Consider the following 27,113-nt stretch of genomic DNA (forward strand, 5'->3'; position numbering starts at 1 on the left):
GGCTGAATCTGGGGTAATGCCCGGGCTGCCAGAATTCTGGGTCTTCTGCCTTGCCATCATTGAACAGAGCCTGGACCCTTCCTTCCCTGCCACCATCACTACATACAACCTCACCAGGGTTCCAGTGACTTCTTCCCAGTGCTAACATCCCGGCTCTGTAACCCAGTTAGGGGGCAGGATGTCTAAGTTCATGCCGTGAGACCCCAAAGACACAGGGGGACCCCGCTAAAGAACCCCCAAAAAGAACGTCAGAAGGCCAGAGCAGCCACAGCTGGACAGGTTCTGGCACCTCATGAAGAGCAGCTATAATGCTACCCACAGCTGTGTAGGAACACTGTGGGAACTGTGGGAGCCTCTCCCTCCCTCCTCGTCATCTCTCTGTATGATGCTCTCATGAGCCCCCAGCCCCTTCCTGCTGACAGAGCCAGGAAATCAGGGACCAAGTGCATAAGATTATCCTCTCCTGGGACACCTAAGGAAGCCCTCATTTGCTGTTGCTCAGCTGGGATCTTTTCTCTCCTCCTCCTCCTCTTCCTCTCCTCCTCCTCTTCTTCCTCCTCCTCTTCCTCCTCCTCTCTTCCTCTTCCCCCTCTCCTCCTCTTCTTCTTCCTCCTCTTCCTCCTCCTCCTCCTTCTTCCTCTCTCTCTCTCTCTTCCTCTCTCTCTCTCCCCTCCCTTCCTCCCTCCCCCCTTCTGGGCTTTTTTATAGTTTGTTTTTGAGACAGAACTGTTCTTCATAGCCTAGGTGGTCTCAAACTCATCCCAAGGTTTTAGAACTCCAAGTGAGGAGCAAGTGGAGGGGCTGGGTATATGCCCCTGTGAGTGAGTAGGTGGATGGGTGGAGCACAACTCCAGAATTAGCTTCCACTGACTTCATTGAAATTTAATGGCCACCATGATCTGTGTGGGCATTGCATCTGAAGAAGTGGAGGCTGCTGAAGAGGGCTCTGCCCATGGCCTGCCCTGCCCCTGACTGGATTTCTGACGTGAGCCCCACTGTCAAGGTCACCCTGTGTGCCTAAATACAGGCTCTGGTGTCTTGAAAGCCATCAAGTACAAAGTGGGCAGTATTCTGAAGTTTCTTTTAGAGCCAAGGCCCGGGGAGGGGGAAACAGCAAACCAAACTGCCAAGGCACCCTGTCGTGGAGAAGCGGAGAAGCAGCTGGCTCTGTCCTTCCTCCGCTGGGTTGCTTTTGCTTGGGTAGAACTCTGCACTGAGCTTCTGCTGGGTGGCTCTAAAGAAATATCCTGTCCCGGGCCTACAGGGCCTACAGTTTTCTTTCTGTCCAGTCTCAGGCACCCACACAGCTCTGTGAGGTAGGAACGTACTAAGAGTAGACTGTTGGGGCTAACTCATCCAATCGCTTCCACTTGGTAAGCTTGACTCCTGATCCTGTGTCCCTCCAAGTCTGGAAGGGCCTGCTTCCTCTCTCTAGAGCTACCACTGGGAGCCTGGGAAGATCCTGAGGCAAGCAGGCTTCTAAAGTGACTATCTGTGCTGAGGGAGCCAGGGCCCAAAGGAGGGCTCCAGCTCTGGGAGGGTCAGCCCTGGAAGCAGAGCGTGGCGAGAGCAGCTGGCTAGGCCCTGGAAGCAAGAGGGAACAGGCAGGTGGAGCTCTCGCTCCGCTCTGCACCAGGGCCTCTCTGCGGTCTGCAGCCGTTTGCATTTCCTGAAACCGGATCTTGGTGTCAGAGCCGCCCCTGGGCCGGGGCGGGCGCCTCAGCCATGGCCCTGCGCAAGGAGCTGCTCAAGTCTATCTGGTACGCCTTCACTGCACTGGACGTGGAGAAGAGCGGCAAGGTCTCCAAGTCCCAACTCAAGGTGAGTGGCATCCTTGGGGCTCAGGGGAGGCTGACTCAACGTGCCAGCTCCCACCCCAGAGAGTCAGCCACGGAAGCCTTTGCTACTGGCAGACACCTTGCCATCCAGCAGCCCTGGCCCCGGGTGGAGCGCTGACGGGGCCACAAAGGCAGCGTAGCTCAGTGGATGCTCCCCAGAGGGCTCATGCCACCAGAAGCCACTGTCTAGAACCAAGTACCCTGACTGGACAGACAGTAGAGGTGGCATCACGAGGTTCCGAGATTGAGTAGCCAGGCCCCTTCCCGGGCTCCTTGTGGGTTCCCCAGCGTCATGCTTGGGCACGTACCCTGCTCCTCCCTGTGGCTTCCTCATGGCTTTGAAGAAAAACAGTTAGTGCTTGCCCTTGGCTCTGAGAGCCTCCTCCATTTGCAAAGCAAGCTGGCGACTTGAAGCAAGCGGTAATGTGGGCCACCTATCAGCGCAGGAACAGAACAGGTTGGGAGATTTATCTTATAAGACCTCGGGCTGAGGGTGTCGGGGAAGCCGGGTCTGAGAAAACCTCTTCCGTGACCACACACACACACACACACACACACACACACACTCTACTCACCCCCATCATCTTAAAACCATTAGGCCTGGACAGTTCCAAGGAGCGGAAGGAGCTCTCTCCTTCCTGGGTAGGTGTCTTCTTCCCAGGGGAGAATGTAGGAGAAACCAGCAGAAGTCTAGGCTGCTGGAGCCAGGGAGTGTTGGGCCAAGTGTCAGAGTAGCCTCAACCCTGCTAGGGATCCAGTCACTCTCTGTAAATACTTTACCTGGAGCACCACAGGAGGCTGTGTCTGCCTCCCACTCGCCCCTCAAGATCTGGGTATTTACAATTTCCACTGTTCACAACCATGATAGGAACCCTGGGAGGCAGATGGCACAGAACAGGCATGGCCCACCTCTGTCTCAACTCCGACATTGCTGAAGCTGGGTCCTATGAACTTAGAAGCTCTAGCCAGCTCCATCTACCCAGCTGAGCTGGCTTTCTGAGCATCTAATGACTAAGGTTCTACTGCCCCAGGAAAGAGAGTCCAGTACCACCTCTGGTTCCCTAGAGAGGCAAGGTTAGCCCTTCCCATGTCTGCCCAGCTCTCGTCACCGAGTTGAGTTCTGCCCAGAAAGAAAAACAGGTCATCCAGACACCAATCCTGTAGAAACTGTGCCCCCCCCCCCCACACACACACCTTCCCCCAAACCCTGTCTCTTTAGTACTCCACCACATGGCTTCTTGCTCCCAAGATACTATGTTCCATCTCTGTGACTTCTGACCCCTCTCCAGGCTCTCTGTGTGCCTTGTGTGCATAGTGTGCAGCCCTTGGTGTCATCAGTTAGAAAGGCCTCCCAATTAGAGCCCCCCCCCCCGTTAGCTTCTGACCAGCCCCTTCCTGCCCCACTCCCACTCCCCAATGCCCACAGGTTGGGAATTTCTGGGGAAGAACCTCTGAGCGCATATACCCTTAAACTGTGCTCCTCCCTGCTCGAATCGAGCCCTCTTGTAGTGACATCTCTGGCCAGAAACAGTAAATGTCACTCACATCTGCCTCACAGGAAACCTGTCCACTCTCAAACTAACACTGAGAGTTTTGGGGCCATGTGAATGAGAGGCAGAAATGTCAGGACCCTTGCATGTGAGGGAAGGGTCCCCCCCCCCCAACCTGGGCCAATGTGGTGGATGCTGGGCCGGGAGGGAAGTAATGACATTGCTGGAGGTGGGGAGAGTCAGAGAGGAGGAATGGAGAAGTGGTCAGAAGGTGGAGGAAGAAGCAGAGGACAGAGATAGGCTAGCAGGGTACACCCAGTCTCCTGTGGATGTAGGGGGTGAGGGCTCGGGCTTAGCTGGTTTTAAGAATATGGTTCACAGCCTTGGTGGCCTCTGATGGGGACAGGCAGGAAACTGTATAACCCCCCCAACCCCAGATCACACTGAGTCTGAGTTGCCTCTTCTCCCCTCCGAATGCTTATGGAGGGCTGCTTTGGTTGGCCTGGTGCATCCTGGGGGGGGCCAGAGGGGGAGGGGGAGGGGCTGGGCTGAGAAAAGCCCAGGTGGGACACACCTGGATGTGGTGGCACACCTGTGATCCCAGGACTTGAGGTTGAAGCACGACACTCCAGGGATTGTCTCAAAAAAAAAAAAAAAAAAAAAAAAGAAAAGAAAAGAAAAAAGAAGAAGGAGAAGAAGAAGGAGGAGGAGGAGGAGAAAGAAGGAGGAGAAGGAGAAAGAAGGAGAAGAAGAAGAAGAAGAAGAAGAAGAAGAAGAAGAAGAAGAAGAAAAACGAATGTAGAGGACAGAGAGGGAGGGAGGTTTTTTGGGGGGGGGGCAGGGCTGGGTGCGGGAGAAACAAGATTTTTTTTTTTTTTTTTTTTTTTTTTTTTGGTTTTTCCAGACAGGGTTTCTCTGTGTGGCCCTGGCTGTCCTGGAACTCATTCTGTAGACCAGGCTGGCCTCGAACTCAGAAATCCACCTGCCTCTGCCTCCCGAGTGCTAGGATTAAAGGCGTGTGCCACCACGCCCGGCTACAAGATTTCTTCTATGAAGTCTCTTATTTGCTTTTTTGGTTTCGTTTGTTTTGTTATGATTTTAAAATTTTTGTTTAGTTAGTTAGGTGGTGGTTGTTGTTGTTGTTGTTGTTTGAGACAGGATTTCTCTGTGCAGCCCTGGCTGTCCTGGGACTCACTTTATAGACCAGGCTGGCCTTGATCTCACAGAGATCCATCTGCCTCTGCCTCCCAAGTGCTGGGATTAAAGGCTATTTATTTATTTCCATATTATTGCATTTGCTTATGTGTGTGTGTGTGTGTGTGTATGTGGGGGGGTATGTGTGGTGTGTGTGTGTGTGTATGTATGTGTGAGTGTGTATGTGAGGGGTGTGTGTATGTATGTATGTGTGTGTATGTGTGAGTGTGTATGTATGTGTGCATGTGTGTGTGTGTGTATGTATGTGTGAGTGTGTATGTGTGTGTGTATGTGTGTGTATATGTGTGTATGTGTATGTGTGTGTGTATGTGTGAGTGTGTATGTATGTGTGTATGTGTGTGTATGTATGTGTGAGTGTGTATGTGTGTGGGGGTATGTGCGTGTATGTGTGTGTATGTGTATGTGTGTGTATGTGTATGTGTGTGTGTATGTGTGAGTGTGTATGTATGTGTGTGTGTATGTATGTGTGAGTGTGTATGGGGGGGTATGTGTGGTGTGTGGGTGTGTGTGTGTATGTGTGGTGACTACAGTGCACATGTGAAGGTCAGAGGACAGCTTAGGGAGCCAGGCCTCTCCTCCCACCAGGTGGGTCCCAGATACTGAACTGGAGTTGCTGGGCTGGGACAAGCACCCTCACCTGCTGAGCCTTCCTCCCTCATTGCTTTAGAAAGTCCAACTTTTGTCTAGTTTGCTATGAATGGTGAAAATGGACCAGTGAGAAGAGCTGTCCTGCCCAGGCAGACTCAGACTGGGAGGTCTTGCCACAGTATCTTGCCTTAAATCCCAGAACTCAGTGTAGCCCAGGCTAGCCTTAAACATTCCTGCCTCTTCCAAGTGCAGGGACTAACGGCCTGTGCCACCATGCCTGGCTGCATCTTTTAAGAGAATGACTCGAAACCTATGCAGAGGTCACACCTATGATCCCAGCACTTGGGGGGAGCCAGGGGGGTGCGTTGCTGAGTCAGGAGGATTGCTGAGAAGTTGGGGCCAGCCTGAGCTACAGTGTAAGATCCTATCTCAAAAAAAAGAACAAACCCTGTTTAGGAGAGAGATTATTCATGCTTTGTGAGGTCACTGCCTGCTGCTTCCATGGGGTTCCCACTTTGTGTTCATCTCCCCAGCCCCTGTTAGACAGGGGTCCAGGATCTGAACTGGGCACTGCAGAGCCACAACTTCCAATCTTGTGGTCAGTGTAGACATGGCAGCTAATTTCTCCCAGGTCCCTCCAGGAGAGCATCACCCACACCCACACAGGAAGGAGCAAACACATAGAACCTTCTACGCCCAGGGCTGCCCACTTTGAAGTCAGGGACCGAGGGACTCCAGATGACAGCGTATGAAAAATACAGACACCTAGACCCCACCCCCGGAAACTGTGAGTCAGGGAGGGGTAGGTCTTTCAGTTTCACCTGCTCCAGTCAAGACCCAGAGGGGGCCTCGGAGCTAGACCCTGGCCATGTCACTTCCTCCCAAAGCCTCCATTTCCTTACCTGTGAAGCTCAGATAATGAGCTCCCTACCTCCTGGCCCAGGGTTGATTGAGATCTTGCAGTGAGCTCCTGCCCACTGCTACCCCACCCCTGCCGTTTCCTTTCCTGTCTGGTCCCACCCCTCACCCCACCTCAGGAGTAGGAAAGTCTAGCAGTCTGAGGTCAGCCTCTCTGTGCAGAGGGCCCCAAGTGTCTAGAGCCCCAAGTCCCACCTCATCCAGACAACTGACAGCCCCGGTCCTGGACTCGGCAAAGTCAGTCACAAAAGGATGAGGAACCTGTAATGTTAGGAGGATGCGAGTGAACACCCAAGGGAGGGAACAGACCTGGGGATGCATCTGAGCTGATGGAGGCCTTGCCTAAGTGCATCCACGTGTGTCCCATCCCAGGATTGGGTTAATCCGGCACTGCCTAAACGGGGCATGGCACAGAACATGATTGGATGGAAGAGGCAAGAGGATCAGGAGTTCAAGGTCATACAGAAGGAGTCTGAGGCGAGCCCAGACTAGCTGAGAGCTTGCCTCGAGAAACAAAACAGGAATGGACTGGAGAGATGGCTCAGTGGTTAAGAGTAAAGAACCCGATGTCCTTTGGTGTTGAACAGCTTCCTCGTAAGTCCAGTTCTATAAACAAGTAAGATGATATTGACCTTTAACCTCAGCACTAGAACACTGAGGTAGAAAGACTGGAAGGCCAGCTTAGGCTACAGAGTGGCATCCTGTCTCAAATGCCCCTCCTCGATTTTCTTTCTGTCAGATTTAAACAACAGACCGGCTGGCAGGCACTCAGCAGGTTAACACATCTGCTGCCAAGCCTTACGGCCCGAGTCGCATCCTGGGCACCACCCTCACCCCCCAATCCTTGTTGCAAGAGAACTGACTCCCCATAAGTTGTCCTCTGAGCTCCACACAAGAGCTGCTAAAATAATAGATTTGGAAAACAAAGTGCACCCTTAACAGCTATCATTACTCCGCCTGGTTATTAAGTTGTGCTCTGAAATGATCTTGGGCTGCCCTGTTTGTGAATTTCTGGGTGTCACCCATTCAGAACTTGTCAGCCAAACCCTTTCCCCAGAGTTCAGTTGATGTCCTCTCTGGATCTGTGTTGACTCTCTTAGTGACTCATAAGAGCTGTGAGCTGTTTGCCCCTCCCATCCCCCACTCCTCCCAACCCCACCACCTCAAATAAGTAAATGTTAAAACAAACACCTTAGAGGTGACTCTAGAAGCACTAGCTGCTTCTCCAGAGGACTCAAGGTCTGGCTCACAACAGTCTGTAACTGCAGTTCCAGGCGATCTGACGCCCTCTTCTGGCCCGTGCAGGCACTGCATGCACATGATGCACAGGCATATATGCAGGCAAAAATAACCATACATTTAAAATACAATTTTAATCGTTTTTTTTTAGATTATGTTTATTTAAGACCTAGGAATGACTAAGTAGTTAAGAGCTCATATTCTCTTGAAGAAGACCTGACTGAGGTTGGCTTCCAGCGCCCACATCAGATAGATGGCTCACAGTGTATATAATTCCAGCTCCAGGAAGTCTGCTGTCCTTCTCTGGCCTCTGAGGGTACCTACGGTTATCCGAACATACCCACACATAAGTGCATGCGCGTGCATGTGTGCACACACACACACAGAGACATCACACAAAAAGTCAAATAAACCTTCATAGAATGGAAAAAAAAAGAATTGAATTCTGGGTCAAAGGTCACATCCGATTTAAAAGATTATATTTTTGTTGTTGTTGTTGTTGGTGGTGGTGGTGGTGATGTGTGTGTGTGTGTGTGTGTGTGTGTGTGTGTGTGCATTTATGAGTGTGGGTACCTTCAGAGGCCAGATGAGGATCCAGATGTCCTAAGGTACAGGCAGTTGTGAACTGCCTGATACAGATGTCGGGAACTGAGCTTAGGTTCTGTGGAAGAGCAGCCAGTGCTCCTAGCCACTGAGCCACCTCTGCCGCCCACACCCACTTTTAAATTGAGAGATTCCTGAACTCCATGAAGATGTCTAATTTAGCCAGTGATGATGGTAGCACACTGCTGTATTCTCAGCATTGGGATGTAAACAGGAGGACCTTGAGATCAAGGTTATATTTGGTTAATTGTGAGTTTAAGGTCAGCCTTGGCTACATATACATAACTCACACCCTGGTGGTAGGTTATTCAAGCTCCCATTTCCTCAGTATTTGCTGATACCGTCTTTTGCATTTTTGACAAATAGGTTTTTAAAAAAGCAAACCACTTTCCACACTGGGCAGGAACTCACATTCATTGCGTGCAGAGCTGAGCCTGGCTCTGCATCTCTGTCATCTCCTGCCTTATCATCCACAGCAGCTATAGCCCATTTTATTGAAAACAAAACCAAGGCTCAGAGCGTGAAGGGCTTTATCCAAGATCACACATGCCTTCCCATGTTCCCTGTCCTCACTAGAGGGTAGCCATTTGGCTGGGGCTTTGCAGGAAGCATCCTCAAATAGGCACTTTGAGAAGAGACACAGCAGATGAGAGTAAGACCTTTTTTTTTTTTTTTAAAGATTTATTTATTTATTTATTACATGTAAGTACACTGTAGCTGTCTTCAGACACTCCAGAAGAGGGAGTCAGATCTCATTACGGATGGTTGTGAGCCACCATGTGGTTGCTGGGATTTGAACTTCGGACCTTCGGAAGAGCAGTCGGGTGCTCTTACCCACTGAGCCATCTCACCAGCCCCAACTTTTTTTTTTAATGATTTATTTATTATACGTAAGTAAACTGTAGCTGTCTTCAGACACACACCAGAAGAGGGCATTAGATCTCATTACAAATGGTTGTGAGCCACCATGTGGTTGCTGGGATTTGAACTCAGGACCTCTGGAAGAGCAGTCAGTGCTCTTAACCACTGAGCCGTCTCTCCAGCACCGTAAGTAAGACTCTTGGATGATTACTGTCATTTTAAATAGTCTGTGGGCCACTTGGCGGTGGTGCCCTTTGATCCCAGTACTCTGGAGGCAGAGGCAGGTGGATCTTTGTGAGTTCAAGGCCAGCCTGGTCTACAGAGTTCCAGGACAGCCAAGGCTACACAGAGGAAACCCTGTCTCAAAAACAAAACAAAGAATAATAATCATGGAAAGAAAAAAGACTGTGGGTGCCCTGCCCTGTTTTCTGGAGGCAGTCGCTGGACTTTTAAATGTTAGACCTTGAGCTGATGGCACCCCTTAAACTAACCACAAATGCATTAGCTAGAACTTGCCTGGATCTAAGTAACAAGGATAACTCAGATGGGTTAAGGGAAGGGATATTTACTAGCTCTCAGCCAGAATTCCAGGAACAGGGCTGGGAGAACAGCTTAGTGATAGAACACTTACCTATTTGCAAGGTCCTGGGTCCATCACTAGCATAGACACATACACACACACACACACTCACACACACACACACACACACCACTCACATACATACTCATGTACACATATACACATGCACACACACATACACACTTGCACATATGCATACATATACACACTCATGCACACACTCATGCACACAATCATACACACACATTCACACATACACATTTGCATGTTCACACCCACACACAAATTATTTATTTGGTTTTTTTTGGAGTGTCTCATGTAGCCTAGGCTAGCCTCAACTCCTGATCCTTCTTCCTCCCAAAGCGCCAGGACTACATGTCTGCTCACCACGTTCGTGACGCCTTTACCTTCTCTTTCCTTTAAATAAAACAGCAATTTGGACTGGAAAGGTGACCCAGTGTGTAACGTGTTTCCTGACAAGCCTGACATGGCGGAAGGAAAAGACTGGGTCCTCCAAGTTGTCCTCTGATCTCCATATCTACAGCACGGCTTAAGCATAAGGAATAAATGCAATAAGAAATTTTAAATCACTTTATACAGTGGCTGTAACATGGGGAGCAACAGGGATGCAATACTTTTTCTTTGAGACGGGGTCTCACTGTGTATCCTTGAACTGTCCTTGAACTCTCTATGTAGACCAGGATGGCCTAGAACTCAGAGACCCTCCTGCCTCTGCCTCCTGAGTATAGGGATTAAAGGCATATGCTACCATATCCCACCCAATAAGTGACTATTTTTTAACAGTATTTTAACCACAGTGTTGATGATTACTCATTGTAACAGAATTTCCCCAAAGCTCCTTCCCACTCCCCTCTTTTTACCAAAGTTTCTGGTTCAAACCAGCCCTTTGTCTTAGCACCATGGATCTCCTAAGCCAGTGCCCACCCCACCCCAACCCCCACACGCCATCACTGCCACACAGCTACCATCTCTCCTGTTTCTCCATCTCAGGGGCCATTTCTCACAGGCATTCTCTGAACCTTCCCTTGCTCCCTTCCCTATTCAGAGGCCTCTCCTCTCATCACATTAGCCTGGGCGCACATGGCAGCCTGCGTCTTTGGTTAAAAGTGATGAAGTCGAGGGTCTTGCCCTGTAATGGCCCACTGCCTCCCTGCAGATAGCCTAGAGCTCATAGGGCTCTGAAATCTTACCACTCCCGGGCTCCTAAGGTGTAACAAAATAACCGGGAAGAGTCCTCCCGGGTCTGAATCCCTGCTCTGCCAGCTGAGTGGGTCCTCAAGGTTTCTCCTCTGTCACCTGGGGACAGAGGTTGTTGCTATGACAGTGATGTGAATGAGGGACCCAAGAGTCTGCTCTTGTGTGTCAAATAGGACGGTGCCCACAGAGAACTCAGTCGAGGCAGGGCAGGGATGAAAGAGCAAACAAGATGGACTCATAGTCTTTTGGCCAAGGTCTGATCCGGATGCAGAAAAGCAACCTGTTGCTCTGTCCAAGGTGCTGTCCCACAACCTGTACACTGTCCTGAACATCCCCCATGACCCCGTGGCCCTGGAGGAGCACTTCCGGGATGACGATGATGGCCCGGTGTCCAGTCAAGGTTACATGCCCTACCTCAACAAGTACATCCTAGACAAGGTGAGGAGCTCGTGGGGAGCACCGCTTCCCACCCCCCCCAGCACCCTAACACCTTGCCTTCTCCCCAAACACTCCACTCCCCTGGTAAACTCCCATTTCTGCCCATGCTCTCTGTCCCTGCTCCTCAATCTGCAGTTGCCATCCAACCACTTGTTCCCTATTGTCTGTCATCTCTCTTAGCTCCCGCGTCTCCCTGCCGAAGCCCACACTAATTTCCACCCTACTCTTCTCGGCTGTCTCAGTTTTTGAGGGTTCTCCTCGGCTGTGCCGTCTCCTGGGCTTCCCTTCCTTTCTCCCTTGGGCTGAGAAACTAGTTTCATTCTTGCCATGGAAATTAGAGTGTGAAAGTAACATTGGAGTGTCTGAGCCAACTTTGAGTTCAGTCTTGGGCTTGGCGGGATGGGGAGGTGGGGTCTGTAGATGAACCCACGAAGGTAGGCTGGAGCTGCGGTAGGAGGAGGATGAAGCAGCGGGCTGATGCAAGCCTCACCGCAGGTGGAGGAGGGAGCTTTCGTTAAGGAGCACTTCGATGAGTTGTGCTGGACCCTGACTGCCAAGAAGAACTACAGGGCAGATGGCATCGGGAGCAGCCCACTCTCTAATCAGGATGCTTTCCGTCTATGGTGCCTCTTCAACTTCCTGTCTGAGGACAAGTACCCGCTGATCATGGTTCCCGATGAGGTAAGGGTGACATCAGAACCAGACGGTGGAGTCACTGAGGGCCAAGCCCCTGGCAAAGCCTCAAAGGAAGACAGAGTATCATTGGGCGTTCCCAGATCCCCTAACTTCACGGGGCACCCCATTTCCGGGGAGGGGTGCGGGGAGGGGGGACTCTGCAAGTTCTCAGAGGAAGAAAATGAGCCACAGATGTTTATAGTCTGTGGCTGCATAGACGAAGCACCCTGCTGAGCATTTAAAGACCGTTCAGATCCTGTCGGGATTCGGCGGAACAGCAGGGTTAGGCGCAGCGGTGGTACTCAAGGAAAGGCCTTTGTTCAAGCAAAGGGAAGCGGTGTGCAGACAGGAAGTAACTCCCTGGTTACTCAAGGTGGGCAACCGAATCTGGCCTTTGCCCCAGAGAGAGTTTCTTTCCTTTTTTTTTTTTTTTTAAAGTGGAGAGCCAAATAGACTCAAAAAAAAAAAAAAAAGCAGGCAGGGCATGATGGGAGTCGGGGGAGGGGAGGCCAGGAACCTGGGTCCTGCCTCCTTAGTTCTGGGGGAACTCTGAGATCTGAACTAACGCCCCAGGGGAGACCCAGTGGTCCCCCAGAGTGTCACCCGTAAAGAAAGTTTCCCAACACTGCTGGAGCCAGTGTGGGCACTCTCAGCAGGTTCTTGTCAGTTGGGACAGAGCAGCCCCTCAGCGAGTAGGAAAGCCCATACCGCTGTGAGAACAAACTGACACAGGATGTACCCCAACCACTACTTCCTGTTCCTCTACCATGGCTTTCCTGTGTCGGCCCTGCTTACCCCCAATCTTTGTCCCACTGATCTCCCACAAGAGAAGGAGCTCAAGTGCTGCAGATTGGCTTTGGAGTCAGAAATCCAAATGGAGTCCTGGCTAGCCCCCCCCCCCCACACACACACACACATGCTGTGGGACTTAAGGAAGTCACTTCCCACACTGAGCCTTGGTTTTCATCATATGCAAAGCTGAGGGCAGTGGGTAGGTTAGGAGGGTGTTTTCTTTAGGAGGCTGTATTCTTTTTGGTCTCTGTGTAACCTGGCTATCCTAGAACTCATTCTGTAGAACAGACTGGCATTGAACTCACAGAGATCCTCCTGCCTCTGCCTCCTGGGTGCTGGGATTAAAGGTATGGGCCACCACCACCACTACCACCACCACTACCACCACCACCACACTGGCCAGGTAGGAGGGTTCTTAGACCATTTCTGATGCTGTGATTTGCCACTCTGACTGGCCTCTCAAGTCCCATCTGACCCAATACTTTATTTTATTTTATGTATGTATGTATGTATACCAGGCAATACCTCAAACTTACAGAGATCTAGACCAGGTCATGAAGGCACACACTTGGGAGGCAGAGGTAGGTAGATCTCTGAGTTTGAGGCCAGCCTGGTCTACAAAGTGAGCTTCAGGACAGCCAGAATTATGCAGAGAAACCTTGTGTTGAAAACCCAAAAGAAAACCCCACAAAAAACCCTCAGAGAGATCTGCCCACCTCTGTGTCCCAAGCAAGTGCAGGGATTAAAGGCATGAGCCACCAAGCCCAACATGACCCCACTTTTAGTTTATAGCAGAAAAAGTAGTGGTCTTAAGACAGGGAAGGCGGGGGCTGGTGAGATGGCTCAGCGGTTAAGAGCGCTGACTGCTCTTCCTAAGGTCCTGAGTTCAAGTCCCAGCAACCACATGGTGGCTTACAACCATCTGTAATGAGATCTAACGCCCTCTTCTGGAGTGTCTGAAAACAGCTACAGTGTACTTACATATAATAAATAAATAAATAAATAAATAAATAAATAAATAAATATTTAAAAAAAAAAAAGACAGGGAAGGCGGAGGAGGTCTGGGCTGTGGGACCCCTGGAAAAACCTCTCTCCTGGTTTCCACCTGTGTATGGCCTCCCCCTTGCCCTGGAGTCGCTGTTGAGGTCACCTGGCCTCCCTCTTGCTCCCAGGTAGAGTATCTGCTGAAGAAGCTCCTTGGCAGCCTGAGTTTGGAGATGGGCCTGGGCAAGCTGGAGGAGCTGCTGGCCCAGGACGCCCAGTCAGCCCAGACCGCCGTGGGGCTCAGCGTCTGGCAGTTTCTGGAACTCTTCAACTCAGGCCGCTGCCTTCGGGGTGTGGGGCGCGACTCCCTCAGCATGGCCATCCAAGAAGTCTACCAGGAGCTCATCCAAGACGTCCTGAAGCAGGTCAGGCAAGCCGGGAGCCCTGGAGGGGACCCTTGGGAGCCGGTGGGGTGATGGAGACCTAGGAGGCCTCTTGCTGACCTCGCCTCCGGCCACAGGGCTATCTGTGGAAGCGAGGGCACCTGCGGAGGAACTGGGCCGAGCGCTGGTTCCAGCTGCAACCCAGCAGCCTCTGCTACTTTGGGAGTGAGGAATGCAAGGAGAAACGAGGCACCATTCCCCTGGATGCTCACTGCTGTGTGGAGGTGAGGTCACAGAGTGCGGACAGGGGGTTGGGAGCAAGGACGGTGGAAAGGGGAAAGCCGCCATGATGGTTCCGCTTAGTTAAATTAGTGCATCGCAAACCCACCTGGCTACCTCCAGGCCGCTCATGCCCGGTAGGCACTTTTATTTTTTCCTGGTCAAACGCGGGGGACCTCCTGCATGACAAGGCAGTTGTTCCATCATACCAGCCCAGTGACACAACTTAAAAAAGACTAAAACCACCGACCAGATGCAGAAGCCACTGGTAGATTATTAGACGTCATTAGAGATTTCAGAGGGCCTGACTCAGACCTAACACTTCCTGACAAATCTTTCCAGTCCCTTTTTCCTTTCCCTTTGACACAGGGTTTCTTTTTTCTTTTCTTCTTCTTTTTTTTTTTTTTTTTGTTTTTTTGTTTTTTTTTTTTGTTGTTGTTGTTGTTTTGAGACAGGACTTCTCTGTGTAGTCCTGGCTGTCCTGGAACTCACTCTGTAGACCAGGCTGGCCTCGAACTCAGAAATCCGCCTGCCTCTGCCTCCCAAGTGGTGGGATTAAAGGCGTGCGCCACCACTGCCCAGCAACACAGGGTTTCTTGTCAACTTACATAGTCAACACTGACCTTCAATTCCCAATGCCTTTGCTTCTACCGCTTAAATGCTGGGATCACGCGAGTGTGTGTGTGTGTATACATGTTCCTGTGGGTATACATGCACATATATATGGAAACCAAACTTTAAACTAGGGTGTCATTCCTCAAGAGATACCTGCTTGGTTTGTTCCTTTTCTCTTTGAGTGTGTGCATATGCATGTGTGTGCCTGTGTGTGTCTGTGTCCCACACACATATGCATATGGAGGTCAGAAGTCATCCCCTGATGTAATTCCTTCAGGAGCCATTTACCTTATTTTTTTGAGATAGAATCTCTCACACTGGGACACGGGGTTCACCGATTTAGATAGGCCGATAGGCCAGCGAAACCCTGGGACTCTCTTCTCTCTACCTGCCAACACTGGGATTATAGCAGGCCTCATCATGCCTGCCTGTTTCCTTGATGCTGGGCTAGGACTCAGGTGTGCATTCTTATACCACAAGCACTTTCCAATTGAACTACCACCCACCTCAGCAACCTCAGTTTCTTTGGTTTTGAGACAGAGTCTCTCACTGGTGCGGATCTTGCCGTGTAAGTTAGGCTGGTGGCCATCACGTTCTGGCATCTGCCTGTCTCCACTTCCTCAGTGCTAGTACAAAAGCATGTACAGTCATACCCAGCTTCGATGACATCACACCCGGCTCTGATGACATCACACCCAGCTTCGATGACATCACACCCGGCTCTGATGACGTCACACCCGGCTCTGATGACGTCACACCCAGCTTTGGACACAGACTCTAGGGACTGATCCTTTTATAGCTGAGAATTTCATACAACTTGTCTTGATCATACTCACCTCCCATTCCCTAACTCTTCCTCGGCTCACCCCTCCTTTTTCCCTACCCAACTTTGTATCTTTTTTTTTTTTTTTTTGAATCTTTCAGGATAATTTGTGTCTTACCAAGTGCTACACTCTTCCTCTCCCAGCAACTAACAATTTGCCAGTAGCACCACTGCCCAACCCCCCCGTCCTTTCTGGGATTTGGTCTGGCATGAGCTTGCACAGGCTTTGTGTATGCTGTCAAATATGTGTGTGCTCATTCGTGCATCTGCCCTGCCAGGTCCAGAAGATAATGGTTCCTTGCAGTCACCAGCTGCCTCGGGCTCTTACGGTTTTTCTACTCCCTTCTGAAGTGATCCCTGAACCTTGGGAGGGAGTTTGCAGTTTATCTTTTCCGTTTCGGGCTGAGCATTCTGCACCCTGGCCAATTGTGGATCAGTGTGTTAAACACCATCTACTGACGACAGGAGCTTCCCAGCCTAGGGAATGCCTATGAGACATTAGGAGTCAGTTTCATACATACATTTAGCAGCACGATCATTTTGGGCTCTCCTCTGGGGCTTATGACCTGTGTAGGTGTGAAGTGTAGATTTTGCTACCCCGCCTAAGCTCTGGGAATGGCCAAGCAACCAGCCCCCACCCAGCTTCCCTTGAACCCAGGGATAAAGACACAGACACACACGTTGTTCATTTTCAACTTGCCTTCTTGGCACTATTCATGGGCATTATTAAACTCCTATGGCTAGCATGCCCTTATCAATACTCTTAGCTCTGCACCTCCCACCTGCCCTAAACTTTAGTTGCTCAGTACATCTAGTCCCTGCTAAACACCCCTGACCCCCTGCATGTAGGAGTGGCCTGTGTGGCCACTCCGTTTAGAGGTCTCACATGGCTGGTCAACTTTTTTCCATCTGAAGCATGACGAACTCTCCTCTCCTTCCTTGGATCTGTCTGCTTGCCTCCAGGGACCCGGAGGTCCCGCCTATCCCTTCTGCCCAGCAATTGGCTCATGGCTTCTTTACTGACAGATCAAGAACCAATTGGAGCTGGGGAGCCGGGCAGTGGTGGCGCACGCCTTTAATCCCAGCACTTGGGAGGCAGAGGCAGGCGGATTTCTGAGTTCGAGGCCAGCCTGGTCTACAAAGTGAGTTAGTTCCAGGACAGCCAGGGCTACACAGAGAAACCCTGTCTCGAAAAAACCAAAAGAAAAAAAAATTATTAAGGGCTCCTCATACTCCAGAGACTGGGGCAGAGGAGACTTTTGAGGTAGGAGGCCAACCTGGGCTACACAACAAAACCTTGTCTCAAGAGAAAATAGTTCCCCGAGGCATTATCCCTTTCTGTTGCACAAAGAAACAGGTGTTGGGTAAGGCTCCAGATATCTCAGAGCCAATTACGTTCTCTATGAAGTAAGGTCCGACAGGAATATATGACTGTAGATAAATGTTGTATGGAAAACACTAGTGCAGAGCTGGGCACGTTGTGGTACACGCCTTTAATCCCAGCACTTGGGAGGCAGAGGGAGAGTTTGAAGCCAGCCTGGTCTATAGAGCTAGTCTAGGACAGTCAGAGCTACACAAAGAAACCCTGCCTCAGAGAGAGAGAGAGAGAGAGAGAGAGAGAGAGAGAGAGAGAGAACACAAGAGAACACTAGGGCAGAAGAGCAAGGATGTCAAACACACCCTGCATTATCAGTATCTCCAAACCCTTGAAGAACGAGTGCCATTTAAGAGACCAGGTGGAAATCAGCAGTTGTAGGTGCTGAGTGAGGCTCCAGGCACATGTTCAAGCATGTACTATGTACTAAACCTTGTGGAGAGATACCAAGAATAAAGTGGCTCGCACGCACCCCGTAACTAACGATCCACCCCAGACCATGCATACTCCTGGCAGGGTAGGAACGGTCCCAGAGAAGATGGTCAGCCAAGAGAAAGAGGAGGAAGCTGGAGCTGGGGTACTACTGGGGCAGATGTGGCTCCTATGTCAGCGAAGTCACTTGGCCTGGGCCATCCTGTAGGTGCTTCCGGACCGCGAAGGAAAGCGCTGCATGTTTTGTGTGAAGACTGCCAGCCGCACCTATGAGATGAGCGCCTCAGACACCCGCCAGCGCCAGGAGTGGACGGCCGGTGAGTGCCGGCCTGGGTCTAACTGGGCCTGTTCACCGGAGTGACCTTTGGGGCCCCTTTGCGGTGGTGACTAGACCAGGGCTGACTCCGTCCGGCTCTGCCCTTAGCCATCCAGACTGCGATCCGGCTGCAGGCGGAGGGGAAGACGTCGCTGCACAAGGACCTGAAACAGAAGCGGCGGGAGCAGCGGGAACAGCGCGAGCGACGCCGGGCAGCCAAGGAGGAGGAGCTGCTGCGACTGCAGCAGCTGCAGGAGGAGAAGGAGAGGAAGCTGCAAGAACTGGAGCTGCTGCAGGAGGCTCAGCGGCAGGCCGAGCGGCTGCTGCAGGAAGAGGAGGAGCGCCGCCGTAGCCAGCACAAGGAGCTGCAGCAGGCTCTGGAGGGCCAGCTGCGGGAGGCGGAGCAGGTGAGACTGGCCCAGAGGGCGGGGCCGGGGAAGGGTTGGGGCGGGGTTATGACCGGGGCGTGACAGGAAGAAGAGCAGGGCGTAGTCCATGGTCTGGAGGATGCTATGGGCGGGGCCTAGATAGGGTGGAGCCCATTGGCTGAAGGATGGACCTAAGGTAGAGACTGAAAGATGCTGTGGGCGGGGCCTGAGGGGCCCTTAGGGGAATAGGTTGGAGTAGAGCCTGGATGCTTTGGGCATGGCCTAACGAATGTTAGGGTAGGGCCGGAACAAGGTTAGGGCTAGGGAAAACCCCTGGTAGAATGAGACCTGGTTCAGAATTCTTTTCTGGAGGCAGGACTTGGGCCGAGGAAGCTGCTTAAGGCTTCTTGATTGCAAATAATTTGGAATGAAATCAATCTAGACTTGAACTAAATTTTAACAAAACCAGTTTGGGGACCATAAGACGGGATGCATGTGAAGGGCAGAGTAGATGCACAGAAGCAATTGACTTTAAATTTTAAATTGAGAAAACGCAATTCTAGAGCTGGCTCAAAGGATAAAGGTGCTTGCCACACATACCTAGCGTCCTGAATTCCGTTCCTGGAACCCCAGAAAGATGGGCAGAGGGAACCGGCTCCACAACGTTGTCCTCTGACCGCCACAGGCATGCTGTGGCATGTGTGCCCATTACACCTCCGCCTTAAGAGCTGTATGAGCTCAGACATGCACTAAGTCTCTCCGTATCAGTAACTAGAGCTCTGTATATGGAAATGGGACGAGGATTCTGTGAAGGAATAGATGTAAGGAGTTTAATAAAGCCAGGCAGGTGCTACTTAGTGAGTTTGAGGCCAACCTGCACTACCTGAGATCCTGTCTCAAAGAACAAAGTAGGTCTAAAATGATAGCCTCACAGTTAAGACCACTGGCTGCTTTTTCAGAGGACCAAGCTTGAGCTTGTGCACCCACATGGGAGCTCATAGCCAGCCAGCAGATCGCACACCCTCTTCTTGCCTCTGCGAGTAGTGTTCTCATGTGGTGCACAGACATATGCAGCCAAAACACCCATGCATATGAACTAATAAAACTATAACAACAACAACCTGGGTGGTGGTGGCACACGCTTTTATTCCCAGCACTTGGGAGGCAGAGGCAGGAGAATCTCTGTGAGGTCGAGGTCAGCCTCAGAGAAACTTGGTCTCAGAAGAAAAATAAAAGCGTTCAATAACTTGTGGTTATTGTAATAATTGCAGTTCCTGGCACCCGCCATAATGATATTATAATTGTTAGGGTAGGAGCTAGGAAGGGATTACCTTCGTTTAATATGCTGGTTTATTGTAATATAACGTATTATGATGTTTAATTACATGTAATTATAACCGGTGTTGTTTTGTGTGAGGCTGGATAGCAAACATACAGCCATGGGCACATCAGGTGAGCCCTCTGCTGCTGAGCTACAGCCCCAGCAAGCGTCTAATTATTCTTTCTAAGGTCAGTGCAAAAACAATAGGAGGATTCAGGGTCTTAAACAGGTCAGATCAGGAAACCCCAACTAAAGACCCTCCATACACAGAGCCAGGAAGAGTTAGGGTTGGGGGGTTGGGGAGTTGGCTGGGGAGGGGGCAGTAGCCTGTCTTTCTCCTCCGGTGTCCCACTGATTCGCTCTTTGCTCCCCACAGGCCCGGGCCTCTATGCAGGCTGAGATGGAGCTGAAGAAGGAAGAGGCGGCCCGGCAACGGCAGCGCATCGCTGAACTGGAGGAGATGCAGGAGCGGCTGCAGGAAGCTCTGCAACTAGAGGTGAAAGCTAGGCGGGATGAGGAGGCCGTGCGCCTCGCCCAGACCAGGTAGGCACGGTGGCCAGGGAACCTTTCCTGCCAGCGCCCGCGCGGACCCTCCCTCCCCGGCTCTGAGATGTCCCTGTGCACTCTGGCAGGCTGCTGGAGGAGGAGGAGGAGAAGCTGAAGCAGCTGATGCATCTGAAGGAGGAGCAAGAGCGCTACATCGAGCGAGCGCAGCAGGAGAAGCAGGAGCTCCAGCAGGAGATGGCGCTGCAGAGCCGTTCCCTGCAGCACGCCCAGCAGCAGCTGGAGGAAGTGCGGCAGAACCGGCAGAGGGCAGACGAGGACGTGGAGGTGAGACAAGGCCGGGAACCGGGAGAAGCTGGGGGAGCCAGTGTGTCACTGAGCCGGACCCCAGAGCCAAGCTACCTGTCTGCCAACTCGCATTATCATCAGCTGGCTGTGCCATCGCCTACAGATTGCCTAACCTCTCTGTCTGAAGTCTCTTATCTGTGAGAGGAAGCAGATACCACGTTACCACTACAGAACAAGCTTAGTTTAAGCATGGTATTTAGTATGTAAATGCTGAACACACCTGTGGCTGTGTTTGCCAATAGTATTATTAACCTGGGCAGGATTCCCCACCTCCTAGCCTCCAAAACACTCCCCGGAGCTTGAATGCCTGTAGAAAAGGTTCTAGGTTGTTGTTGTTGTTGTTTTGGTTTTAGATTTGTTTCTTTTTTAATCTCTTTTAAAACTTATTAAAATGTATGTGTATGTGTGCTTTGTCTGCATGAATGTCTGTGTACTACGTGTGAACAGTGTGCACAGAGGCCAGCAGGTGTTAGTTATTGCATCCCCTGAGTCTGGAGTTACAGTTGTAAGCTACTATATGGTGCTGATAGAGTTCAACCCTGGTCTTTTAAAAGCAATCAGTACTTTTTTTTTTTTTTTTGGTTTTTCGAGACAGGGTTTCTCTGTATAGCCCTGGCTGTCCTGGAGCTCACTTTGTAGACCAGGCTGGCCTCAAACTCAGAAATCCGCCTGCCTCTGCCTCCCGAGTGCTGGAATTAAAGGCACGCCCGGCTTTAATCTTTTTTTTTTTTTTTTTTTTTTTTTTTTTGGTTGCAATCAGTGCTTTTTACTCCAGCCCAATGATGTGTTTTTTCTTAAAGTAATTTAAAAATGTTTTATTTATTTTATGTATGACTGCTCTGTCTGCATGCCCACCTGCATGCCAGAAGAAGGCATCAGATCCCATTACAGATGGTTGTGATCCAATGTGCTTGCTGGGAATTGAACTCAGGACCTCTTGAAGAGCAGACAGTGCTCTTAACCACTGAGCCACCTCTCCAACCCCCCAATGATGTCAGTCATTCATATATATATACACACACACATATACATTGGTTGAGTTCTAGGCCAGCCTGATCTTTAGAATGAGTTTAGGACAGACAGTTACATACCCTACCTATTTTTTTTTTTTTTTAATTTTTAACCGGGGCTGAAGTGGTAGCTTAGTGGTTAAGAGTACATGCTGCTCTTCCAGAGGACTGGAGTTCAGTTCCCAGCATCCACAGGCTACAAGGCTACAGGCAGGATCTCCTGTAACCCACGCTGGCCTTTAACTCATTATGTAGCCCAGGCTTTGACCTCCCTCTCCTCTACATCCCAAGTACTAGAGTTACAGGCATGGCATGCACCTCACCACCATGCCCAGCCTTACAGGACTTCCTGGGGGGTAGGGGTGGGGGATGGGTAGCTGTGATCAGATTCTCAGGGCCTCTGAAGATGACCAGGCCAGCAGCCTCCACCACCACGGATGGCAGTTCTGACCCACTCCCACCGCCTTGCCCCATAGGCTGCCCAGAGGAAGTTGCGCCAGGCCAGCACCAACGTGAAACACTGGAATGTCCAGATGAACAGGCTCATGCATCCGATCGAGCCAGGAGGTGAGCCTTCCCTGGCTTGGGAGGAAGGAGGGGAGGCTGCCAGATCACCCGGATCATGAAGGAGGTGGAACTGAAGGTCAAAGGTTTCCCTTCTCCCAGAGCAGAGGCACAACCCTCACCTCTCCCATTCTGACTCACATTTTCCCTTTCTCCCTCTCTTCTCTCTGCCAGATAAGCGACCCACCACCAGCAGCTCCTTCACGGGCTTCCAGCCCCCTCCGCTTGCCCGCCGGGACTCCTCTCTAAAGCGCCTGACCCGCTGGGGTTCCCAAGGTAACAGAACCCTCTCAGTCAATAGCAGCGAACAGAAGTCCCTCAATGGTGGAGATGAGACTCCCATCCTAGCTTTGGCCTCTCAGGAAGAAAAACTGGATCCAGCACCAGGGAATTAGCTCCGACCACCCCCTTGTTCTTCCGATGCTGTGTCTACGGACTTGGCCACAGCAGGCCTGTGGGTGATTCCTGGTGCTACCACCTGCCGACCAAAAGCCGATCAAGGATTGAACTTGGTTGCCATTCTCAGCAGGCCGAGACCGTGGAGGCTGTTTGAGATATTAATACTTGAGAATATGGTTGTGTGCTTCAGTCTCAAGGATCTGGGACCAGAACTGGGAAAGAAAAGGAATGACCAAGACAAGATCATACGCCCCTCCCTCCAGACCAAGTTATGGAGACATACTTCCAAATAAAACTGCTCACAACTGCCCACTGCTCCTGCCCTTCCCTCCCTCCCTTCCTTTATCCATCCCTCCCTCCAACCACCTCCCCATCCCTCCCTCGAGTTCAAGTTCTAGGTCCCAGGGACAGCAGGTGTGGCAAAGTGGTTAGGAACACGGACTGTGGGCTGAACTAGGCTCTGCCATTTTCTCACGGGTGAACTTCACGCCCCCCCATACACACATTGGTCTATAGAGAGGATCATAATCCCTGATGTAGCAGGCCTGAGTGGAGCGTCGTCATTACTAGTATCTGAAAGTGTTTATTGAGCATCTACTGTCTACCTGGAGTCCACCCATGTTACGTCATTCGCAAAGAACCCCTAAGTGCTGGACGGCTGTTATCACAGTAACAGAGGTCCAGGCAGGTTGGGTAACTTGTCCAAAGCCTTCCAAACTTTTCCCATTTTCTCTGACTAGTGGTCCTTGTTCTCCTAGACAAGACTTCTGAGATTCTAGATTCCATTTCCATACCCCTCATCCCAAGCCTGGGACATCCACTGGGGTCCCCGTTCATTATACCCTGTACTTCTCTCTAGAATGGGTTACGTCTGGATTGTCCCCTTGCGAGTGTGTTAGGTGCCAGTTCCTCCACGAGGGCACTATGTCTGGGAGACTGTTGAGCCTCCTGGGAAGTGGTCACACTATGCTCTCTACTGCTGTCCTTCCTGGATGTAAGCGATCTCTGACTGAGCTACATCACCGTGCCTACCGCATCATGACAGAGCGAGCCCTCAGAAACCTAAGCCAAAAGAAGTCTTCCCTCCCTTGGGTTGTTTGTGTCAGACACTGTCACAGTGACACTGAATGACTAATACAAGGTCCTTTCCCATCCTCATAGCTGCAGAGTGTGAGCCATTAATTGACTCCTCCACTCGGCCCCACGTTTAGTAAGTCACTACCCCTGTGGTGCTATGACCAGAGGCCACTGCCTTCTAACCTGTCAGCTCCTAGTTAACTAAGAGCTTCCCGGACTCCCTTCTAATTCTGCTGCCCGGATGGGTGTTTGGAAATCCTGCCCAGCCCTTGCCGCTGTCCAAAAGACTTTGTTTGGATTAAGACAGGCTCTCACTTTATAGCCCCGATGGTCCCCAACTGAGGCTCCTGCCTAAGTCTTTCAAGTTCTGGGGATACTGGTAGACACAATCAGGCTTAGCTACATCCAAGAGTTAATTTAATTATATTCTCTATATTCTCTCTGTGTGTCTGTCCGTCCATCCGTCTGTCTGTGTGTCTGTCTGTATGCACACACACACACGCACACGTGCGCACACACACACTCACATCATGGTGAGTGTGTAGAGGTCAGAGGACAACTTTCAGGAAACAGTTCTCCTTCTACCATGTGGTCCCAGGTCATCAAACTTGGCAGCTGGTGCCTTTACCTGTTGAGCCACCACCCTGGACCTGCAGAATGACTTTTGATAGTCACGCTTACTTGCCCCTGTGCCCTGTGGGACACGAAGGCCATAGTCATCAAGCCAAGAAGACCTGCTACAGTTCTGCTGCAGGGGCACAGCCTCAGCTTCTTCCTCTTGCTCTTCTAGGTCTCACTATGCGCTCCTTTCTCCTCATTTCTAAATGTTGGAGGTCCTTGAAGACAAGGACATGAATTCCTCAACGCTGTCCCCAATGCCTGGCACAGAGCTTGCTCCTAAGAAAACTGTGTACCAAACATGTCTTGAATGAGTGGGATGTGTGGCTGGGTGTGGCACAGTTAGAAAGTGAGGACATTGCTGAGACTGGAGATCAAGTCCGTCCAGCATCAAACCCAATGATTCCTTACCACGGGCCAGGGGTTTGCCGTGAGCTATTATCTGGGAAGGGTTCCCTGCTTTCCTGGAGTTTGCTTGCTATCTCATCGCAAAGGTCACAGCCTTGCAAGTGCACCCGATGCACTTTCAAGGAAGTTTGTGACATTTAAAGTGTCACGAAACTCCTGCTAGCGCTAGCGTGAGGGCACAGAGCTGAGGGGTAGGAGGTGAAGTCCGAACTCCATGTGCTATGGGATAACTAAGGGAAGCAGGTCCCGCCCCACACTAGGAGTGGAGGCTGCCCAGGCTTGCCTGGTCTGCTGTGTTTCTGCAGTGCTGATGATGGCAGCTGATGGGGTGGTGGGTCTGGATTTGGACCTGGGAGGAGTTAGGGGAAGGAGTGAGCATGACTATGGTCAAAATACAAAATGGGCAAGTGTGAAATTCTCAAAACCAACATTAAGAATCTAGCAGAGGAGTAGAGTTCTTGCTTAGCATGAAGCCCTTGTTCCATACTCAGAGCCACATAAACTGGGTCTAGAGGATTCCAGCATGTGGGAAGTGCAGGCAGGAAGGTCAGGAGTTCAAGACCAGCTCGAGACCCTCCACCAGAGCTCTGCCAGACACAAAATGGCAGAAATCTCTGACTTCCCCAGGCCATTTTTTACTACAGTCTTGGAGGACAAGGGAAGTGATATCTAAAAACTTAATACAAATTCATTTCAAAAGCAATAGAAGGGAGCTAGGGAGAGAGCAGGAAAGTTAAGCGCCTCTGCTGTTCACGCAGAGCAGCCAGCGTTCAGATCCCGACACACAGGGAAAAGCAGGGTGTGGTCCTGTGAATTCCTGTAATTGCAGAACCAGGATAGCCCAGGCTTGATGGCTGACAGCCTATCCCACCAAACCAGAACCGCTCGTGCATGCATCAGGAGACCAGGCCTCAAAGGAAAACCGTGGAAACCTATCCTTGGAAGACACACAGTACCCTTCTCTGTCCTCCAAGTGCACACGCGCACGTGCGCACGCGCACACACACACACACAGACACACACACTCGAAAACAAAGCAGAAAAAAAGTGGTGTGGGGTTCTCCAATCCAGCGAGCTAAGGATGCACTGTAAGGAGTGCCAGACCGGGCAGAGGTGACCTTTAATGGCGGTGTGGAGGAGGGAGGTGCCTGCTGACTTTCCTGCCAGCCAAGTTTTGTTCATTCTAGGATGATGAAACCAGCCAGTGACAGATTGCCTTCTGGCTACATACTCTCTGTGGTATATGATGAGTTGGGGTGACAGGCAAGCCCAGGTACAGAGTTCTTGTCTTGTCTGGTCCCTGACATCCAGCGACAGAAATCTCAAGTGGGAGAAAAGTTCTTTTAAAATTTGTTTTCTATTTGGCTTCACAAGGCCTATAAGCACAGGCTGGCCCAAAACTTTCTCCATTGCTAAAAATGACCTCAAACGGGTCCTCTACCTCCTGAGTGCTGGAGTTAGAGTGCCATCATGCCTTCCAGATCTTTCTTTTTTCTTGTGTGGGTGTATATGAAAGTGCACATGCGGTGTGTAGAGATTGGAAGATAACCTTCAGGAGGCAGTCCCAGGGACTGAACTCAAGTCTTCAGGCTTGGAGACAAAGCGATGACCCGTTGAGCCATTGAACTAGCCACCAGTTAAAAAATTGGGGGTGCTGAAGAGATGCTTCAGTGGTGAAGATCGCGCTTGCTACTCTTGAAGAGGCTCGCTTCCCAGCATCTACATGGAAGTTCTCCATTGTAACTCCACTTCCAGGGGATCCAACGCCTTCTTCCAGACTCTGCAGGCACTGAACGCACATGGTGCAGAGACAGACATGCAGACAAAACACTCTGACATATAAAAATAGATATTTTGTAAAACGTATGCGTCTGTATTTTCATTCCCAAGTCTCCCACCATATGCCTCTCCCAAGCGCCTCTGAAAATTACAGTTTGCCTCTATTCCTTCCCCCACCGCCCTTAGCTTTGCTTCTTGCTTCAAACCACACAAGTCTATGCCTAGTTTCTTCTCAGGAAGAGTGAGGAGGTTGTATTAGATGACCTCCACCTTCTTTCCGCGCTTTAAAGCTTTAAATATCGTTTCGTGAGGCTTGCTTTGACCAGCCCTAACTTCTCCCCAGCGCTTTCCTCAGCTGCTGCTCCCACGTCTGACTGCAGAGGGCGCTGCAGACGCGCCAGGGCAGCTGTGCAGTGGGCGGAGCGATGGCTGTCAAAGGAGTGGCTCCAGGCGGCGCGGCGATTGGCTACTGCTATGGCGGAAGGGGGCGGGGGCGAGTGCTTAGTTGTGGGGGAGGGAGCCAGCGGCGCGGTGACATCACGGGGCTGGGGGCGGCGCCGGGGCTGGGAGCGTGTGACGCCGCAGGCCGCGGCGGACCTGGGGATTAATGGGAAAAGTTTTGGCAGGAGCTGGGGGATTCTGCGGAGCCTGCGGGACGGCGGCAGCGGCGCGAGAGGCGGCCGGGACAGGTCCGTGCGGATCGGGAGAGGCCAGCGCGGCCCGGGCTGAGGTGGATGGTGGGGTCAGGGGCTCCGAGAGCCGCTTTCCGCGCCTCTGCGGCTCGTCTATGCTCGGCTTGCGCGCTGAGGAGCCACCGCTGGGGTCTCCACCGCAGGGACCCCTGTGGTTGCTCGGAGCCGGCCTCCCTCCCTCCTCCCACCCACCCTGATCCCTCTAAAGCCCCGTGGCTTCATCTCCTCTCAATTCCAAAGAACCCCATGTCACCTCCCTTCTGACCCCCTTTCTGAGCGCCTCCCTTGCTGTCCCGCTACCCAGGCCCTCCTTGGAGATCCTTCCTGCCTCCCTCGATAGCCTTCCATCCTTGCCCTGTCGGT

At 51.3% G+C, this 27,113-nt stretch overlaps 2 protein-coding genes across 3 annotated transcripts in view; both read left to right on the forward strand.

The window, feature by feature from the left end:
- The first annotated feature begins 1,338 nt into the window (after nt 1-1,338).
- Def6 (differentially expressed in FDCP 6) lies at nt 1,339-22,491 on the forward strand. 2 transcript variants are annotated; one of them, XM_030249766.1, is made up of 11 exons: nt 1,339-1,821; nt 10,805-10,988; nt 11,484-11,669; nt 13,628-13,864; nt 13,960-14,106; nt 17,555-17,663; nt 17,771-18,069; nt 19,728-19,894; nt 19,984-20,182; nt 21,690-21,780; nt 21,952-22,486. In XM_030249766.1, the coding sequence occupies exons 2-11, from the start codon at nt 10,956-10,958 to the stop codon at nt 22,170-22,172; spliced, it is 1,689 nt and encodes a 562-aa protein (XP_030105626.1). In that variant the 5' UTR covers nt 1,339-1,821; nt 10,805-10,955; the 3' UTR covers nt 22,173-22,486. The 2 variants fall into 2 exon arrangements, with proteins under 2 accessions (XP_030105626.1, NP_081461.2); NM_027185.3 differs by having other exon boundaries at nt 1,661-1,821; nt 10,848-10,988; nt 21,952-22,491.
- A 4,145-nt stretch (nt 22,492-26,636) lies between these two features.
- Ppard (peroxisome proliferator activator receptor delta) overlaps nt 26,637-27,113 on the forward strand; it is a 68,716-nt gene continuing 68,239 nt past the window's right edge. Inside the window, exon 1 of the mRNA NM_011145.3 lies at nt 26,637-26,747. The gene's annotated coding sequence lies outside the window, so the exon portion shown is untranslated. The remainder of the gene's footprint in view (nt 26,748-27,113) is intronic.

Source organism: Mus musculus, chromosome 17 (genome assembly GCF_000001635.26).
Source record: "Mus musculus strain C57BL/6J chromosome 17, GRCm38.p6 C57BL/6J".
Taxonomy (NCBI): Eukaryota; Metazoa; Chordata; class Mammalia; order Rodentia; family Muridae; genus Mus; species Mus musculus.

Excerpts from the sequence above, each read along its gene's own strand:
- Def6 (NM_027185.3), top strand. The coding sequence starts at position 1,726 with ATGGCCCTGCGCAAGGAGCTGCTCAAGTCTATCTGGTACGCCTTCACT. Across the intron at positions 1,822-10,847 it reads TCTCCAAGTCCCAACTCAAG|GTGCTGTCCCACAACCTGTA; the intron begins GTGAGTGGCATC and ends GCTCTGTCCAAG. Across the intron at positions 14,107-17,554 it reads ATGCTCACTGCTGTGTGGAG|GTGCTTCCGGACCGCGAAGG; the intron begins GTGAGGTCACAG and ends GCCATCCTGTAG.